Source organism: Eptesicus fuscus, chromosome 1 (assembly GCF_027574615.1).
Source record: "Eptesicus fuscus isolate TK198812 chromosome 1, DD_ASM_mEF_20220401, whole genome shotgun sequence".
NCBI classification, from domain to species: Eukaryota; Metazoa; Chordata; class Mammalia; order Chiroptera; family Vespertilionidae; genus Eptesicus; species Eptesicus fuscus.
In genome coordinates, this window is record NC_072473.1 from 111967014 (window position 1) to 111988032 (window position 21019).

The 21019-nt window shown below is 37.6% G+C and overlaps 1 protein-coding gene across 1 annotated transcript; it reads right to left on the minus strand.

Annotated features, from left to right (window-relative positions):
• Positions 1-19043: 19043 nt before the first annotated feature.
• On the minus strand, positions 19044-19982 carry LOC103297230 (olfactory receptor 1361-like). Its single transcript, XM_008153915.1, has one exon. It carries the CDS (start codon positions 19980-19982, stop codon positions 19044-19046), a length of 939 nt encoding a protein of 312 aa, XP_008152137.1.
• Positions 19983-21019: the final 1037 nt, after the last annotated feature.

Here is a 21019-nt window from a genome sequence, read left to right on the forward strand (position 1 = left end):
TCAGGCTTCTTAGCTACCCCACGTGGGTGCAGGGGCCAGACCTTTCTGCATCTCTACCCTTCTTGCCAGTCTCTATGTGGATTATTCTATAAATCCTTAGTTATAATATTTCTGTTCAGCTAGCCTTCGGTTGATTATTCAGGTTGATTACTCTATAATTTATCTGTTAATTGAATTTGGCGCCAGGAGAAAGTTAGTGTTGCTTCTACATACTTTGCTGCCATCTAGGAATCTACAATGTTGTTTCTTAAAAAGTCTGACATATCTGATTCAAGAGCACCTGAATTTTTCAAAATTGTTTCTCTAACCCAGACATGTTGAAAATGAGGTCTAGGAATTTGTACTCTTATCAAGTTTCCAAAGTGATTCTCATGCACACAGAAATTTGAGAACCACTAACATAGACTAGAAAAAAGGTTTTCAATGTCTTACTAAGTCCAAATATCACCAATACCAAAATCTGACAGATATTATAAAAGAAAAAAGCCCAAATATCAATTTTACTCATAAATATTGATGTGAATATCCTACATAAAATTTAAGCAAATATAAATTTTAAAAATACAAATGGTGCTCATTCCAAGAAAGTAATGATAGTTCAATAGTAAGGAATCTATTGATATGATTCACTATATTAGCAGAATGAATTCTAAATTCTTCAATATTACTAATCAGGCCCTCCATGAATACTTCAGCGGATGTAATTTTTTTCACTCAGTGTGTCACACATTGAACTCTAGCAATAATGAATAGCTTTATCACTTTGCCCTCATACTCACCATCTTGTTTCTCATTACAATGTAATCTCTCATGCTGTTTCTCCCACCCCAAATCCACATGCATTTTGTTCCAAATTATTTCATTTTTTATGATTTACATGTAAATAGTTGTACATGTTTAATGCATACAATACAATGATTTTGGGGGTAAGTATACACCTGTGAAACTATCACACCTAGTAAGGCCATAGACATATTCATGACCTCCCACTCCTATTATTATTGTTGTTGCTATTATTATTTGTGTGTTTGTGTAAAAATATTTAACATATGATCTTCTCTCTTAGCAAACTTTAAATATGCAATATAGTATTATTAGCTATGGGAACTATGCTGTATCGATCCCCAGAATTAATTTATCTTGCATAACTGAAACTTTGTACCATTTGGTCACAATCTCCCCAGTTTCCCTCTCCACATAACCCCTTGGCAACCATCATTCCACTCTCTGCTTCTATGAGTTTGACTATTTTAAATTTTACATAAGTGAAATATTACAATATTTGTCTGTCTGTGTCAGGCTTATCTCACTTACCATAATGTCTTCCAGATCCATCTGTGTTGTTGCAAATGGCAGGATTTCCTTCATTATTTTATTATTTTTTTATTGTCTAAAGTCTTACATATGTCTCCTTTTTTCCCAATTGAACCCCCCCAGCTATTCACACCCCGGGCAAGCCTCCACCAACCCAGTGTCTGTGTCCATTGGTTATGCTAATATGCATGCCTACGTACAAGTCCTTTGATTGCTATATAGATATACAATATTTTCTTTATTCATTCATCTGCTCATTGATATTTATATTGTTTCCATATCTTGGCTATTGTCACATGCATTCTTTAATGAGTTTAGGCACCACAAACTCAAACACAGCATCTTTTGTTCTGTTGCTTAGAATATTGTATGCATATCTCTAATATTCTATCTATAGCAATATATGTGGTATAATATTCTATCTATAGCAATATATATATAGCAATATATGAATAGAATATATTCTATCTATAGCAATATAGCAGCATATCTCTAAAATTCTATCTATAGCAATATATATACACACACACACATATATCTGTATATATCACATAGTACTGTAACAATACATTTAACTGAAGGTCTCTTCAAAAAAAATGAGTACTCTTTAAAGGCAGTCTGCATAAACCACTGTAACCACAGCACAATCCCTGCAATAGAGTCTATATATTTATTAAATATATATGAATGCTGAATAAATGAATGTTAATGAAAGGCAAATTCATTTCATATGGGGCCAAATGCACATTGAGTATGAATTTTTCATTTCTCATCTGATTGTCAATATGTTAATATACTTCATAATATTTATTGATTTTTAAGAGCCATTAACCCTTGACTTCTTGGGATAAATTCAGTTTGGTCATTGATTATTCATACTTTTATGTATTGTTTGACTCAACACTTTTTAATTATGAGATTTTTAAAATCTATCTCATCAGTTACAATGGCCTATGATTTTCTCATCTCACATTATCTTTTTGTGGTTTTGAAAGCAAGATTATAATGACTTCACAGAATGAGCTAGGGAATATTCCCTATCTTATTTTCTAGAAAATATTATTTAAGATGGGCATAATATGGTCCTTTGTATTTTAGTAGAAAACACGAGCAAAAACATTTGGGTGTAATGTTTTCTTTATGAGAAAGTTCTTAATCACTGATTCAATTTTTAAATAGTTATTACATTATTAAGACTGAATATTTCTAACAAGTTTAGGTAATTTGTATTTGTTTAAAACTTTGTCTAAGTTTTCAATTTTCAGCATAAACTTGTTCATAGTATCTGATTCAAGAGCACCTGAATTGTTCAAAATTGCATTTCTAACAGATTTTAAGTTTATCCTATCTAATAAAAGAGAAACATGCAAATTGACCATACCTCCACTATGCCCACAAGCCACGCTCACAAGCCAATCAGGAGCAAGTATGCAAATTAACCCAACAAATATGGTGGCAGCCACAGAGCTGGAGCAAGCAGGAAGCTTGGGTTGTCCCTGGTGATGGAGGAAGCCAAGCTTCCCGCCCGCCCTGGCCTGCCCTGGCCTTCACTCAAGGCTACAAAGTTTCAATTATAGAAGATAAATAAATCCCAGATACCAAGGCCTCCACTTGGGTTTCCCAGGGGCATGGCTGGTCAGCAAACCACCACAGGCCCCTTGCCCAGGCCACCCCATACCCCAAAGGAACCCCCACCCTGATCCAGGACACCCTTCAGGGCAAACCAGCTGGCCCCCACCTGTGTACTAGGCCTCTATCCTATCTAATAAAAGAGTAATATGCACATTGACTATCACTCCAACACACAAGATGGCTGCCCCCATGTGGACACAAGATGGCCACCACAAGATGGCCAGCAGGGGAGGGCAGTTGGGAGGGACCAGGCTGGCAGAGGAGGGCAGTTGGGGGAGATCAAGCCTGCAGGGGAGGGCAGTTAGGGGTGACCAGGCTGGCAGAGGAGGGAAGTTGGGGGCAACCAGGCCTGCAGGGGAGAGCAGTTGGGGGGGATCAGGCCTGCAGGGGAGGACAGTTGGGGGGACCAGGCCTGCAGGGGAGGGCAGTTAGGGGTGACCAGGCCAGCAGAGGAGGGAAGTTGGGGGCAACCAGGCCTGCAGGGAAGGGCAGTTGGGAGGGACCCAGGCTTGCATGGGAGAGCAGTTGGGAGGGACCAGGCCTACAGGGGAGGGCAGTTAAGGGCAAGCAAGCTGGCAGTGGAGCGGTTAGGCATAAATCAGGCTGGCAGGGGAGTGGTTAGGGGGTGATCAAGATGGCAGGCAGAAGTGTTTAAGGGCAATCAGGAAGGCAGGCAGGCAAGCAGTTGGGAGCCAGCAGTCCTGGATTGTGATAGGGATGTCCGACTACCTGTTTAGGCCCGATTCTACCTGGATCAGGCCTAAACTGGCAGTCAGACATTCCTTGAGGGGTCCCAGATTGGAGACGGTACAGGCTGGGCTGAGGGACACACACACACCCATGCATGAATTTCATGCACCGGACCTCTAGTTGTTATTATATTTGACAACAATTGTTTAGACAATCTCATTTTTTGCTTCAATTGTTTTTACTCTTTATAATTTATTTTTTTACTGCTATGTGTGGGTGTTTATTGAGTGCTTGTTTGTGTGTATCAGGCATCCTCAAACTACGGCCCATGGGCCACATGTGGGTGTTTTTGCCGTTTTGTTTTTTTACTTCAAAATAAGATATGTGCAGTGTGCATAAGAATTTGTTCATAGTTTTTTTTGGTTTTTTTTTTTAACTATAGTATGGCCCTCCAATGGTCTGAGGGACAGTGAACTGGCCCCCTGTTTAAAAAGTTTGAGGACCCCTGGTGTGTATATTTCCCCTTGTGCCATTTTTTTGTATCTTCATTTTTTGGGAAGTTATGTTTATTCTCAACATTTTAGTACTTACCTTGAAAATTACCCATGCTTATTTACCTTGACAAAGCATGACATTAAAGAGGCCTTAATTTTCATTCTTACTGACCAGTATTTTATTACTTACCTTTTTATAACCCCACAAAGTACTACAATTCATTATCATTTATAAAGAAAATGATTGTATAAATTTTCAAAAATAGTTATCTTTTTATTTGGTCAGCATTTCTTCTTGCATCCTAGATGTTCCTTCTACTGTTGAACAGTAGGGAAGGCAGGGGAGGGTGGTGGGAAGAGATCAACTATGAACTTGTATGCATATATGCATGACCCATGGGCATAGACAATAGGGTGGTGAAGGCCTGGGGTGGTAGGTAGGAGTGGGCTAGAAGAGGTCAATGGGAGTTATGTAATACTTGCAAGGAAAAATATTTTAAAAAAGAACACTCTTTTCTGAAATATATATTTTAGAAACACCTATTTGATCCTTTTACTGGTAACTCTCTTAAAAAATATATATCAATACATGAACTATGATAAAAATACTGAAGCAAAATCAGAGTAAGAAGATATGTGTGTAAGGAGAGAAGAACTCCTGATTCATCTATTCTGGATACCCCTCTTGGGTGGCGATGTGACTGTTTATGATTCCACATGGTATCAATGAGATATTTTCAGAATGTTGATCCTGAATTTATGAGGACAAGTTTGGACTGAGATGTCCACACTATCTTATTGAGTTCTTCTTTGAAACAGAGAGGGAGAGGAACTGAATCAGGGACTGAGACTGTGACTAGCACAGTGGCCAGAACAAAGCCCAGTGAATTGTTCAGGGATACAAATTGCCACCTGAGCCAATTTCACTCAACAGCCAAGCTGGCCAAGAGATCTGCCACAGAAAAGAATCTCTGGTTAGTGTAGGTGGAGCTATGGTTATCTCTCTTTCTCTGTGGTGGCAGGCAAGTGGGGAAGTAGCTGTGGCTAAGCAGATCCATGAGGACTCAAAGGGGAGCTCATTGGACATCTCCACGAGTTGACCACTGATAAAGCCTGCAGCAATCTGGTCTGAGTGGATTCTGGTATTGGTAAAAATGGATGGATTCTGCCTAAATTGTTTATTCTCTTTCTCCTATGAAAAGTTTCCTATTTCTCTGACTAGAATATGTGTTGCAGTGACTCAGCACTGTTTAATTACCTCTGTCCTTGGTGAACCTGCATCCCAAATGTTTAGAACTCAGGGGCCAGCCTCCCTACGTCCAGGTCAGGGGAGATCATTCACTGGCATTATTCAAAGGAAGACAAGGCCATCTGAATAGGAAATTCTCATCTCTAGGTGAGTGTAGAAACTGTGACAGAAAGGAAAATAACTGCATTTTCTCCCAAAGCTGCTGGAAATAATTTCTACTTTAATGGTGAAAACCGGACTCTTTTCATCTCTGGATGTTTTGCATTACAGACTGTAATGAGTGAGAAAATGTCTTTCTTTTAATAGCTAATCCTCTGATGCTTCGTGCCTGGCAAGGTAAGTTGATGTGGCAAATTATCATTGTTGAAGAGAAACAGCCAGGAACAACATCCTTGCTTTGTCTACCGTGTTATTTAGCTTTTGTCAGTTTTGCAAGAACATTGGCACTTGTATGCAACAGTACATTATTTGAAAGAGTGGTGGTCACCAGGCATAGCTCTACCCAGATGTAGGAAGAGAGAGGAGATATCTTGCCTCAACTTCTCCCAGTTGTACCAGACTCTTTTAACTGAATACACTGGTGTCACCTTTGTTAACAATCCACCTTCCTCTTCTTCAGGCCATCTTCCCCCTCTCCCCTCTCACACCCAGCAATTCACAGGAATATTTTGGAGCTGGAATTAGTCTTTGTACTATAGTGAGCATGATCTAAGGATTTTTTTCTCAAGGGCAGGGTTTCACTAGAGGGAAGGCCTGTGCATGAGTGGGCAGAGGAGATGACAGAGTTAAATGGGTACTCAGATGATCTGCCTAGAGTTGTGATGTTCTCTGGGATCAGTACTGAGCACTTGCATCATTTTACCTTAGTCTCTTCTTCCACCTCCTCTTCCCTTAGGGGCTGTGTTTTCCCTTTGTGGCATGGTATGTTTCTTTCCGGTGTGTTAAAGTAAAGTTGGGGGGGTGCCCTTTGAGGTAAAATGTCTGCCATACTCTTCTTTCTTACATGAGCTGAAACTGCCCGTAACCTTTTTGGTTCACATTCCATACCTGTGAGAAAGTTTTCATGTTTACAATTAATCTTTTATGATTTTTTATATGTTCATTTAATTGGGAAGTCTTATTTTACAAGTGTTTCTGAAAGTCCTTCATTTCATATATTTAACATTTTAATAAATTTAGATTTATACATATGCTACTATATTTATGACAGTTTTCAATGGAATCATATTTTCTTGATCTTTCAGCAAACATTATTTTTTATTTTAATAGGGCTGTGAGTGATTCTTATCAGTATGGATATAGGTAGTCTTTTTCATACCATCATCAATGTATAGTTTTTAGATTGTGACTTAAGCAAATACAGGTTTATTTTTTCTTTTCTTAAGCTAGCACATTCCCTAGATTTTGCTTTGAAATTATCATTGATTTTGCTCCTTATTTTGCTTTGAAAACACATCTCTGAGAAATGCTCTCTATAGAAAGGTACAGTTTTGTGGGTTACATAGACTTTCTCTTATATGTAAATTTCATGACCCATTGAATTTATGGATACTTTAGGAAGATCTGTATTAAGTTAACCTGAATTTATATTTCAAATGCCTATGCTGTGAGTGGCTCATTAAAGGAGAAGAAAGAAAAATGCTTTTGCTTATACACATTCAAAACTTGTAATTTATTTAATTCTGTGTACCTTTACTTTCTTGCCCAGTAAAAAAGGGAAAAAATGTAAAGCTAAAACAACTGCTTGATAGTATAATTTCTTCAAATAAAGTTTGGCATCTTGTTATAATTTCTACATGATTCCAAAAGTAATATTAGAAATAATAACCCTAGCTGGGTGGCTAAGTTAATTGGAACATCATCCCATACACCAAAAGATTAAGGGTTCAATTACCAGTCAGGGCACATAAACCTAGGTTGCATGGGGGCAGCCAATCAATGTTTCTCACATCTATGTTTCTCTCTCTCTCTCTCTCCAAAATCAATAAACACATATCCTCAGGCGAGGATTTAAAAAACAGCACAGAATACATAACAAATATAAAAGATAATATTCAAATAACATATTTAGCTCCAAGAATAGAGAACCCACGTTGAGGTCTTATCTCTGTCACAGTTGCTGTGGTCACCTTAGGAGCTGGAATAACCTGAACTTACAAACTCCTCCAATGAGATTTATTTTTAGCTCCTTCTTACATACATTATAACCGAATATTAAGTATTGGCGGTAAGAAATATTTTGATAGGCATTTTTAAATCAAGGATTTCAGTAAAAGAGAATCACAGAATGTTCAGGCCAGAAGCTAGATTTGAAAACATCTTGTTTAATCTCATTTGTAATGGGAACATCTTGAGAATAAAGATGCAAAGGTACCCATGGAGACAGTGGCAGTATCCAGACCAATGCTCCATGACAACGGGTAATTGGTCTAGTGTACATACTATGGATTCATCTCATGACAGCAAGCTCTATTATGGTGTTCATGACTGAGTCTATTAAATTCTATCCTCAATCCCAGCCCTCGTTCTCCTTCCACACTATAGTGTAATACTACTAAGTAATGTGCTTTAGTACCTTGATGACTTCCTACTGAAGCAGAATTTTTTTAAAAACATTGAGAGGTTTTGCATTTGACAATGAATCTGAGAGAGATATATGTCACTTAGGTATGTCGTATTTGACACATAATAAATTTTCAAAGTCTAATAATATAAATTTAGTCATAGTAAAGTTAAAGTTTACTATAAATGTAAAGTTAAATATAAATTTTAATTTTTGTCCAGTAATTCTGTATGGCCCTTAGTTTTGAACCATAGTAATTTTTAAGAATTATTTTTCATATCATAATTTAAGTAAACATATGCTTCTAGAATATAAACCCTTTGGTTTATATCCAACTCATACTGGTCAGCTCTGACTCTATCCTTTATGGAAACCTCTGTATTAGTGGTTCCCATCATTGTCCATCAGAATCACTTATGAAAACTTTTAAAAATGGTATGTTCTAGGTACTGTATACATTCACTTATATAAAATTCAAAGACAAAAAAATACAGTGAAACCTAGGTGTAATGGACTAATTTGGGTGAGGGGGTGTACATTAAAGTTGAACGTCCATTATATAATAAAGTAGGTTTTCTGAATGCCTATGTTAAAAACTTGACAAATTAGTGAATTTACTCATTTTTACTTATGCAGGCACAGTTGTGTAATTAAAATTAAGTATGCATGAAAAGTTTAATTTAATAGAGAAGTTTTCTGTATGTATTACTGTAATTTTAAATTTATACTAAATAGGTATAGTAAATGCATGCATCACCAGTCACCACAGGTAAACAAATGCACATGGCTGGGGCGTGACTCAGTGCAAGTGGAAACATTGGTCAGTGTGCATTAAAAATGCTGCAGAATGTCATGACACACAACAACAGAACCAATTACCACACATGATGCGTTGTGATCACATGCTAATCATTGACTGAGCATTGTCTCTTGGATTTAATATGTAGACTATAGTTGTAGATATGTAATATTTATTTATGTTAGTGAAACTACTACAGTGTTTTTTACAACATATGGCCTATTCACCAAAATGTGTTAAAAATAAAAATGAATTAACAAAAATAGCCTGTTAATTTAAATATAAGCAACTCTAGGTTAAAAGCATTTTAACATCAACAGGTTAATTTTCACATGTGACAAAAGGACTAGAAATCTTGTCTGTTAGATCTGAAGTCCATTAAATTGAGGTCCACAAAATCGAGGGTTTACTATACATAGTAACTGAAAATAGATCAGTGGTTGCCTGGTGCCAATGATGGGATAGACCAGTGATGGCGAACCTATGACACGCGTGTCAGCACTGACACGCGTAGCCATTTCTGAAGACATGCAGCTGCTGAGGCGGACGCATGCCGAGGATGAAACATTTGCTGCTCCTGAGGATGAAACATTTGCGACTCTAGTCACAAATGTTTCATCCTCTCCTATTAGACACTCTGTGCCAGAGGTCTGTAGGCCAAAACAACAGAAGTCCAGCACAGAGCATCTAGTTCTGGGACTTCTGGTTGAGCCGGGATCTTTGCCCTCACTTCCGCTGGCAGAGCAGGGAGCCGTGGAACACAGAGGGGGACGCATCTCTGGGGGCCCTGCCATTACCAGTAACCAAATAACAGTTAACCACAGCAACCATTATCTACTGTTCTGGGGTGTCATGGATTTCTAATCCATCATTACTGAGATAAGTGAGGGGGAGGCTGGGAGAGGCGACGGTTTGTGGCGTGCTATGGGTGCCGTTTCCCACAATTAGAAATAGCAGCAGCCATTTTAATTCACATAAGGAACACCATCTTGCTCAATAGTGCAGACTCCATTTCACCACTATTACTGTTGTGCATCCTTATTAACCCCTATTTCTGCTTATTAACCCTGCCCTTTCCTAAAAGACAGTTATATGCACCATTTTGTGGTTAGTTAGGCTAGTTAACCCCTAATTGCCTGCAGGCCTAACAAGCTATCTATAATTCTATCTTCTGTCACTGCTCCCCTGATGGAGAACCAAAAAATAAAAAAAAAAAACTAAGGTTAAGTAAAGGAAGTGGTAGTAGCAGTGGCAGACCCTTTCAAGAGACATGGACCAACATGTATGGCTATATAGAAAAAAATGGCAGATCATTTTGCATTCTATGTACTGAAATGGTAGTAAGGAGAACGTGGAATATAAATAGACATTTTGAAACTAATCATTCCCAGCTCTTGGAAAAAAGTGAGGATGAAAGGAAAGAATACATTTCCAGGCAGCTACACCCTTTATAAGAGCCAATCTAATTCCATCCTTAAATTTATGAAAGGCTCTACAAATTTAACATCTGCAAGTTTGAGCATTGCTCACTCTATAGCTCAGCATGGAAAAGTGCTCAGTGAGGGAGAATTTATTAAAGAAACTCTCCTAAGATGTGCACCAGTTCTATTTCATGATATGCAGAATAAAGATGCAATTATTAAGAGAATATCTGAGTTACCACTCAGTAGAAATATCATAAAAGACCGAATAATGAGACTGAACACAAACATACAACATCAATTAAAGAGAGACATAAGGAAGTGTAAATATTTTTCCATCTCTCTTGATGAAACTACTGATGTCACATCACATGCTCAGTTGGCCATTATTGGTCGATATTCTGATGGTCTCACAATGAGAGAAGAGTTGATAAAGTTAGTATCAGTGTCAACAAGCAAATCAGGAAGCGAAATATGTACGGTTGTTATACAAACATTTCATGACCTAAGCATTGATATCTCTAAAGTTGTGTCAGTGACGACAGATGGGGCACCAAATATGGTGGGGGAAAAAGTTGGATTTGTCAAATTGTTTACAGAAGCTACTGGGCATCCTATTGTGCCTTTTCATTGTATTATCCATCAGGAGGTTTTATGTGCCAAGGCAGGATTCACTGACTTAAACAACTTAATGTCAGTTGTTACAAAAATAGTTAATTTAATAGCTGCTCGCCCCCTTCACAAGCGAGAATTTTCAGCACTTTTACTGGAGGTTGATTCCACCTACAATGGACTGCTGATGTACAATAATGTAAGATGGCTGAGCCGAGGCAAAGTTCTTGAGCGCTTTGTGGAGTGCTTTGAAGAAATTAAGGTATTTCTTGACGATAAGGATCTGGGAAACTTTCCTCAGCTTAATGATGATAAGTGGGTCAACACTCTGATGTTTTTTACAGATCTCTCTGTTCATATTAATGAACTGAACTTAAAGTTACAAGGTTTTGGCAAAAGTATTGACGTTATGTTTGGATACATAAAAGCTTTTGAAAGTAAACTTAAAATTTTCAAGTGAGTTGTAGAAACTAAAACTTATAAGTATTTTCCTCAAGTAACAAAGTATTTTGAGAAGGCCAGTGCAGCTGTACAAAATGAAATGGAACTCTTGCATATGAAGTACCGGCATGTTTTAGACTCGTTACTTGACCGGTTTAGTGATAGATTTAGTCAATTTAGAAGTCTAGAACAGACCATGAAAATAATTAAGTATCCTGATGTAGTAGTCTACAGTAGTTTGGAATTAAATGGTTTCCAATGGATGCAAATTGATGATTTGGAGATGCAACTTGCAGAATTTCAAGACAGTATCTGGGCTCAGGTGTTTGTCGACTTGAGGTCAAAGCTTGAGAATCTGGAAAGGTGCCGCTTGGAGAATCAAGAGGAGTGCCACTGCGAACAGGAAATTTGGAGTGCCTGGAACCGACTACCAGACACTTTTAGCACCCTGAAAAATATAGCAATGGCTTTACTCACAATTTTTCCCTCTACATACTTTTGTGAGGCCTTATTCTCAGCGTTAAATAATATCAAAACCAACAAAAGAAACAGATTGACAGATGAAGTTAGTAGCGCTTGCTTGGGCTTGAAGTGTACAAAATACCAACCTTCAATTGAAGATTTAGCCAATGAAATTCAGCAACAAAAAAGTCACTAATAAGCAGGTTAGTTAAAGAATTCCCCCTCCCCCTCACTTATCTTAGTTCACGGCACCCCACACAAGCTAAATAATATCAAGACCAACAAAAGAAACCGACTGACGGATGAACAAAGAAGTCACTAAGCAGGTAAGTTAAATATTTAGTTTTTGGTTTATTAAATACAATTATATATAACAATTATACATTTATGTTATTTAAACTATAAATATCACTAAATAATGTTTTTTCCTCAAAGTGACACACTACCCGAGTTATGCTCAGTTTTTTGGCGAAGTTTGACACACCAAGCTCCAAAGGTTGTCCATCACTGGGATAGACTGACTGTGATGAAGCAAGAGAGAACTTTCTGCAGTGATGTAAATGTTCTATATTTTGATTGTGAGGTGGTAGTCACACAACTATACACATTTGCCCCGCTCATTCAACTGTACACTTACATTGGGTACATTTTTGGATGAAACCTATACCTCAATGAAGTTCATTTTTCTTCAAACAAAAAAAAATGTGATAAGGATCCACATGCAGAGATTCAGATTAACTAGACCCAGTGTGGGGTTCTGGTATCAATACATGGAATTCTGATGAGCAGACATAATCCAGAACTTCTCTTCTAGATACTAGAGTGTAAGGTGTGCTTTCTTTTGTTAGCCTGCAAGATTTCAAATCAAGATTGCTTATATACTCCATTTAAAATAACAACATGAAACATCATTTTAGAGATGTGTTTAAATTAATTAAGCTCTGTTATAATGTTAGCATATATTCTTTGACCTCTGGTGAAAGGCAAAACAGACACTTTTCCCTCTTAGCTTTTTGCTTCATCCACTCTCAAAAATGTAGGCTATTTCCCTTTCCTAGACTATTGGTTCATCTTTATTGTTTTGAGTATATACTGTTTCAATAATAAACAATGGAGTCAAGTTAATGCTGAATGCTTTAGAGGTCCTTTCTTTGGATGTACCAGAACTGCTCTCTCCAGCTGCTATGTACAAAGTTTGTTGAAACCAAGTAGTGTCTGCATGCTACACAGGTGGAGTTATCAATACTGTCTCTTTAGGATGTTTGACCTTTATATTTGACTTCTAAAAGTCTAAATTATGAGCAGGTTCTTTTGTGAAATTTCCCCACTCCTGATACTCTCCTGCTTAGACACCCACATAATGAACTATTTGTTCTCTTTCATCAAGGGCTTCATTCAAATGATCCTTGTCTCCTACATGTTCATTGTTGCCACCCTCCTGAGGATCCTCTCTGCTGCAGTCAAATCCAAATACCTTTCCACTTTTTCTTTACACTTGACAGCTGCCATATATATGTGCAATATTATTCCAACTATTATCTGGACCAAGAAAGGGCCATATCCATTTTCTACATGATAGTAATTCTGTGTTGAATGCCACTATTTATTGCTTAAGAAAAATTCAAGTGAAGGATTTCTTGAAAAGGCTTCTTTTCTATAAGGTTCAAGGTCAGTATTGATACAAACTACACAAGAAGATGCTTAAGAAATGTCTTATTTTTCTTAATGTTTAAGGTGTAATTACATTACCTTGGACTAAATCTTTCCTCTGATTCTCTATACCACTCTTCTCTTTTTCCATATTTACATTTTTTTCAAGTTATCATCTTTCTTTTTTTGTAAAGCTTTTTAAATACCCTTATCTTTGAGATAAGCTTAGATGTGACTTGGAACAGAGTTAATTTTTTTTTGGACCCTCAGTATCTAAATGTATAAGAAGGAATGAAGCCCTGGCTAGTATTGTTCAGTGGTTAGAGCATCAGCCCATGCACCAAAGGGTCTCAGGTTTGATTCCTGGTCAAGGGCACATACCTGGGTTGCAGTTTTAATTCCAGCCCTGGTCTGGACGCAAGTAGGAGGCAACCAATCAATGAATCTCTCTCATATTGAAGTTTTCTCTCTCTGTCTAAAAATCAATGGAAAAAACATCCTCAGGTGAGTATTAACAAAACAAAAAAAGAAAGAATAAAGAGAGGATATTTACATTTACTAAGCATGTGTCAATGCCAGGCATTTTTTTATAGAACATTTTATTAAACTTCTGAAAAAATAATTGAAATAAGTATTATTTACCTTATTTTTCACAAGAAGAAATTGGAAGACTAAATAAGCAAAGTGACTTACCCAAGGTCATACAGCTAAGAAACAAAAGCCAGATCCACTTGTTTCTGTTTTATTGATTTAGTTTTAAAAAAAGTCTTTCCTTCACCATAATTTCCAGTAGATATTCTGTTCTGTGCTGGATCAGAGTGTAAAAACATCATTCATTTATCAGTATATTTAATTAATGTGTTTTTCCTTTTGTTGTTGAGTAGTCTGCATCAAGATTGCTTGTCTTAGACTACTGTACACTCCCAGTGATAGGAACCATTGTTGTTATCTCACATTAAGGGCATAGTGAGTAGATATATATGTAATAAAGGCATTAGTTTCTTCATTTCTTCATATAATATATATCCCATAAAGTTGTCACATGCCTTTTTTACAGGGTGGGGGATTTTTGAGGCATCTCAAATCATCTATCTAATAAAGAGGTAATATGAAAATTAGGCTGGGACTCCCTAATAGGTCACGACCAGACAGGAGGAGGTTGCGTGCGCAGGTGAGGCCCAGAGCGGACATGGAGACAGAAGCAGGGGGGCCTGCCTGAACTGGCACAGCAGCTCAGGCAGCCCTGGAGTGGACACAGGTAGGGGGCCCGGGGGACGCTGTGAGTCAGGTGTGGGTCCTGGCCCCCCGTGGCACCAGTCTGGCCTGACTCCCATGACAGGTGGCGCTGTGCAAGTCAGGAGTGGGTCCCGGTACCCCGCAGGGTGCCTCCTCACATGGCAGGAGGTGGGGCGCCTCATTGAGTGATTTCAATCATGCTGGGCCTCTAGTATCCTATAAGCCACTACAGTTTTTATCTATGAACTAGAGGCCCAGTGCACAAAAATTCATGCACTGGGGAGAGTCCCCCAGTCTAGCTTGCCCCCCATCACAGTCCAGGAGCCCTCAGGGGATGTCCTACTGATGGCCAATCAAGGGAAGGCACCACCCCCATCACCCTGCTGCTGCTGCTGCCACTGCCAGCCCCCTTGGTCCTCGCAGCTGCTGCAGCTTTGTCTGGAAGGATGTCGGGTCTATCTGGTCTAATTAGTATATTACCCTTTTATTAGTATAGATAAATTTGTTCTGGCTGTGAATACACATTCACATTTTTTAAAATATATTTTATTGATTTTTTACAGAGAGGAAGGGAGAGGGATAGAGAGCTAGAAACATCGATGAGAGAGAAACATCAATCAGTTGCCTCCTGCACACCCCCCACTGGGGATGTGCCCACAACCAAGGTACATGCCCTTGACTGGAATTGAACCTGGGACCCTTCAGTCTGCAGGCCGACGCTCTATCCACTGAGCCAAACCGGTTTCGGCACACATTCACATTTGTTGATGTGTAGGGATCATATGATTGATTTATCTAAAATTCCAGACTCAGCCATAGTCCTACCCAAAATCTTGCACCTATAGGCACATTTTTGTTTATTTAGTTTGCAAGCAGTTTTAGCTTCTACTTTGTGAAAGGCACCAAGGTGGGTATTTGGGTCTCAGGGGTAAAAAAGACAGCTTCTGCTCTCTAGAAACCACATGTTCTAAGAGTTCCTTTTCCTCTAGAGTGGGAAGATTAGCATCATGGAGACAGGGCCTTATCTTTGATAGCCCCACTTTCAATTCAGACACTACAGAATATTTTCTGTCATCTCAACAAACTTTTAGGTTAAACACTATTTGGTTTGGCCTCTTATGGCCTTAAGGTATGACCAGGGAATTGAAATATTTTCTTGGTATATCAATTATCCCATTCCATTACTTCCTTATCTGTATACTCCTGTTTTTGCTTGTCCCTCATCAACTTGTTAAGTGTGTTTAATGGGGTAGGGATAAATTATATATACCAGCAACAGCAAGCTTTGGTAGTTTAGAAAGGGCAAGGGAGGAGAAGTGATATTCTGTAGAACACAGGTCACCTGTAGTATCAACTGCTGTTATACATTCTTCCTTCCTAGTAGAGACTAACTTTCTATATATGAGCCAAGATAAGGTAAGCTGTGTATGAAAAGTAAGCCCTCAGGTCCCCTGAATCAATTTGAATCAGAGCAGCTTATATCTTTTAAATATACACTAACCTCTTTCTTAACTGATCTTGATGTAAATATATCTCTAGATTAAAGACACTCTCTATTCTCTGTGCACAACATTCTGGTTAATGGTCATGCCTTGATGAATATTTATAGCTAGTCAATTACTCTCTATATGCCTACATTGGTCCTGTACCACCAATTCTGTGTTACCTTACTGAGAGTCAGTTGTGTTTTCCAAAAGTTGTGTGTGTCAGTTGAACTTGTTTATGATTGGGGACAAAAATTAAAAGCTACCCAAAGAGATATATGCATTTAGCTTTATTTGAGTTATCTTTAAGTTCTTGTTTCACCTTAAAGAAACTGAAACTGGAAGTCAAAGATGATTCATTATGGATGAGGTTTATGCAAGAATGATACACAGAACTCAATTAGTCAATCCATAGTCACAGAAAGGGTCATGGCCTTACATTAACAAATTAGGTAAGGAGTATATGGTTATGTTGAATATGTCAAAATAGAGTATTCTGAAAAGTAGTGGGTAAAGGGTATGTGTGTGTGTTTATTGACTCTGCTATAATTTATTTTAAATCTTAATTAACCAATATCAAACCTATTGCATTGGCCAAAAAGTTATTCACCATACAAAATCTTGTTTAAGATTTTTTAAAGAAGAAGATAAAGGAGGAGGAGGGGGAGCAGAAGAAGAAAAAGAAGAATCTAGTGCTTCCAGTTTTTTTTTCAATGTCCAACTTTTTGCAGACTGATACTTTTGTAAAATAAAATAAAAATTTCATGGCAGCATAAAATTGCTCCATGCTTCTAAATGTTCATCTCAATTTCTTTTTTTTAATTTTATTTTTCAATTACAGTGTACATTAAATGTTATTTTATATTAGTTTCAGATGTACATTACAGTGATTAGACATTTATAAAACTTACAAAGTGATAAACCCAATAAAACTAGTACCCATATGACACCATACACAGTTATTACAATATTATTTACTATATTCTCTATGCTGTATTTTATATCCCCATGACTATTTTATAACTACCAATTTGTACTTTTCAATCCCTTCATCTTTTTCACCCAGCCCTCCAACACCCCTCCCCCTCTGATAACCATCAGTCTGTGTTCTGTATCTATGAGTCTGATTCTGTTTTGTTTATTTTGTTCTTTAGGTTCCACATATAAGTGAAATCACATGGTATTTGTCTTTCTCTGTCTGACTTATTTGACAGTATAATACCGTCCTGGTGCATTCATGCTGTCTCAAATGGTAAGCTTTTAATCTCAATTTCTAAACTTATTAATCAGTAACATATAGTTTTGTGATTAGCACAGGTCTGCAAACTACACTTTGAGTAGCACTGACTAGACTATTGTGGTGCCTGAGTAAGCACAAAATCATAAACTCTGAAGGTGTCATGGAATAAAGATGCTGGTTTCATCCAACTTATCCCATTATTTAACTCAATGCGATACATTTTAGCAGTACCAAATGCATGACAAGCCTGAAGTTTCATCCGTGATCAAACATTAGGATATTACACAGATACATCATAAAAGGGCCATGATATCCTATATTAGCTCCCATATCACACAAAAATCCTTATGTGTCTCAAGCTCTCAAATTCTTGTGTAACTTTCTTTTGATATATTTTGGACTCCTGGCACCTACCTAATGTGGCACTTTCACAGACTTCTGTTTTAGAATATTTTAACCTCAAACATGTTTCATATTGTCAATGGAGGTAGCTAGGAGGCAAAAGTTAGTATACTGTTTCATGGATTGTTTCAATGTGACATTAAAACTCAGAGAGATTGGTTGATTCATCTAGTATTACTCAACAAGTTAGCAGAAGATAAACTAAAACTAAACTTTCTGTTTTGAAAGATGGCAACTTTTTAAATTCAATTTGGCTTATTGAACACCTTCTCTGTTCCAGGCATTATACCAGGCTAGGGCTGCAGAGATTAATTAAATGGTGCTGACTGTTAACTTCTTGGTTAACATCAATGAATATTCTGATAATTATAATTCATTGTGATAGGTGATACAATAGCAACATAAAGTGCTTACAGGAGCCTAGAGGAGAGAAGGGAATGATTATGAAAGAATTCACAGAGAATGTAAGAAGAGAAAGTGTAACAGGTATTGCAGGGAGAAGATGTAACACGCACAAAGGCAAGAGTCATGTAAGTTGATAGCTCAAAAAATTAAGTGTTCAATGTAGCTGAAAAATGGAATGTTCTAAGGATGGTGGGGAAAGTGAACAATGGTTCATACTTCTGGAAATGTGGTGAGTTCAGGTGGTAGAGGATTTGAAATGCTAAAAAATTTTTAACTTTGGTGGAGAGCCTCTGTAGGACAGAGAACAGACCAAATGACATGATTGTTTTTGCCTTTTTCTTCTACTAGTATATCTTTTACCTTTCTTAGTACATGAGAGTGATATATTATTTACCTCAGAGTGTTATTGTGAAAATCAAGTAATTGTTTGGAACTTGTGAATTTTAACAGGGTATTATCTATGATATTTTGAGCTATTATCATCAATTCTTTCCTTCCTACCTTTGTCCCTCCCTCTTTCACCCTTTCCATCCTCCCTCCCTCTCTCCCTTCCTTCCTTCCTTCCTTCCTTCCTTCCTTCCTTCCTTCCTTCCTTCCTTCCTTCCTGCTTCCTTCCTTCCTCCCAACAATTATCTAACATGTAAGGTTTAGTAGAGAGGAAAAGGAAGAACACCCCAAAATTATAGAGAAACTATTAAGTCCTGACTATATACCATTACCTTATTTAGAGAAAACTTTGCATGTAAGTGGTGAAGGACTGTGGAACAAAAGAACATTTTTGTTTTTTTATGTTTTTTGTGGATATGTAAGTCTGATCTATAGTCTTAGACCTGGATTTGGAGAAAGAAATGGATGGGTAAAAACTTCCAAGGTAAAAACTTCCACAGTAGCCTGAGGCTTTGTATCTTCTACGTGCTCAGTGAAGTCTAAAAAGTTGATAAAGGTGTCTTTAATATCCAAAATACATTTTTCTGCTGAATAGTTTCCTCAGTGCTCCTTTCATGTCCTTGTTTCTTAGACTATAGATGAAGGGGTTCATCATGGGAGTTACAATTGTATACATGATGGCAGCCACCTTATCCCTTTCTGCTGAGTAGTGAGAAGAGGGGAGGAAGTAGACTGCAATGATGGACCCATAGAAGAGGGACACAGCTGAGAGATGGGAGCTACAAGTGGAGAATGTTTTCCACTTCCCCTTGGCTGAAGGAACCCGAAGAACAGTACAACCAATAAGGGCATAGGAGACAATAATAAAGGTGAAGGGTATAAAGATTACTGCTCCACCAATGACTAAGATTGTCAAGTGGTTGATTTGGGTGTCTGAGCAAGCAAGCTTTAAAATGGGTTCCAGGTCACAGAAGAAGTGTGGGATTTCTCTCTTATCACAGAAAGTCAAGAGGTTCAGCAAACTGAGATGCAGTATTGAGACAAGAATGGAGATGACCCATGGGGTCACTACCAACAGGGCACAATGCTTGGGACTCAGTAATGCAGCATAGTGTAATGGATAACAGATAGCAATGTACCGGTCATATGCCATGGCTGCCAAGAGGAAATTGTCTAGGTCCACCAACAACATAAAAAAGTACATTTGTGAAAGACATCCTGAAAAGGAGATGGTTGAGCTCTGGCTTTGGATGTCTACCAACATTTTGGGGATTGTCGTGTTTGTGAAGCAGATATCAGTGAAGGATAAATTGGCAAGGAAGAAATACATGGGGCTTTGGAGGCGAGCATCATTGATAATGGCCAGGATGATAAGTAAGTTTCCTACCATAGTGACCAGATACATGCACAGTAACAGCATAGAGATGAGTTGCTGCTGTTCAGAATCTGCTGAGAGTCCCAGGAGGAAGAATTCAAAGACAGTTTGGTTTCCTTGATGCATGGTTTTACTGTGTCTAAAAATGAAAAAGTTCAACTTTACTATGAAATGGTAACATGACAGTAAAGCCATTCAGAGTACATTGTACTAGATTATAGAACTAAATAAGACCTTGGAACCACATAGTCCTGGGTCATATTCTCTGCCTACTAAAATACAAGTTCTACAAGGGTATACATTATACATTTTACCTATTATGTTCAATCTGTACACCATTGCTAAAGACAGTGGCCAGCACATAGTAGGTGCTTAATAAAGATTGGCTGGATTTATAGAAGAATGACTTAATAAATGAATATTCTGAATTTACCACTCACTATCTTCAAAACCTTGTTATTTGTACTTTTCTAAGCATATTTCATCAATTTTAAAATGTGGAGAATGTACACTTTCTTTGTGAGGATTGCACAGACACATGTAAAATGCCCATGTCTGTATTTTAGCTATTGCTGCACAAATAGTAGCTGTTATCATCACTAATTTGGAAAAATCTCAGACTCTAACAGCAAAAAGAAACATTCAGAGACTATATAATCTAGCCTTATCTTTAGGAAGTTGAGCATTCAATATGCATGTGATTGTTTAGCTGATCATGTTTTAGTGTTCCAGAGACAAAGATGTCAGTCTCCCTCCAACACCTGAACCAAAATTTAATCTTTTAGTAGTAGGTATTCCTCATAACTTCTTAAACTTTTCAGTTTTCACATCTCCACAAGGAGAAATTAGTTATGTGCATTAAATGCTGCTGAAATTCACATAGAAATGTTCACTGAATTAAGCAATACAGAGGTAAAGTTTAATTTCTTTAACAATGCCATTTATAGTAGAGTTTATTGGGCATAAGCCAAAATGAAGAAAGTTTAGGGGTAACACTTTAAAAGCTAGTGTTTAGTATTTGAAATTTGGAGGTTTCATAGTTATAAGATATCAGGTGAAAACTGTCAGGGAGAAAGCCTCACTGAAATAAAATATTATCCTAAGTCCAAAACAAAACAAAGTAAAATAGCTAGAGTTTATTGAGGGCTTACTATGTTGCAGAC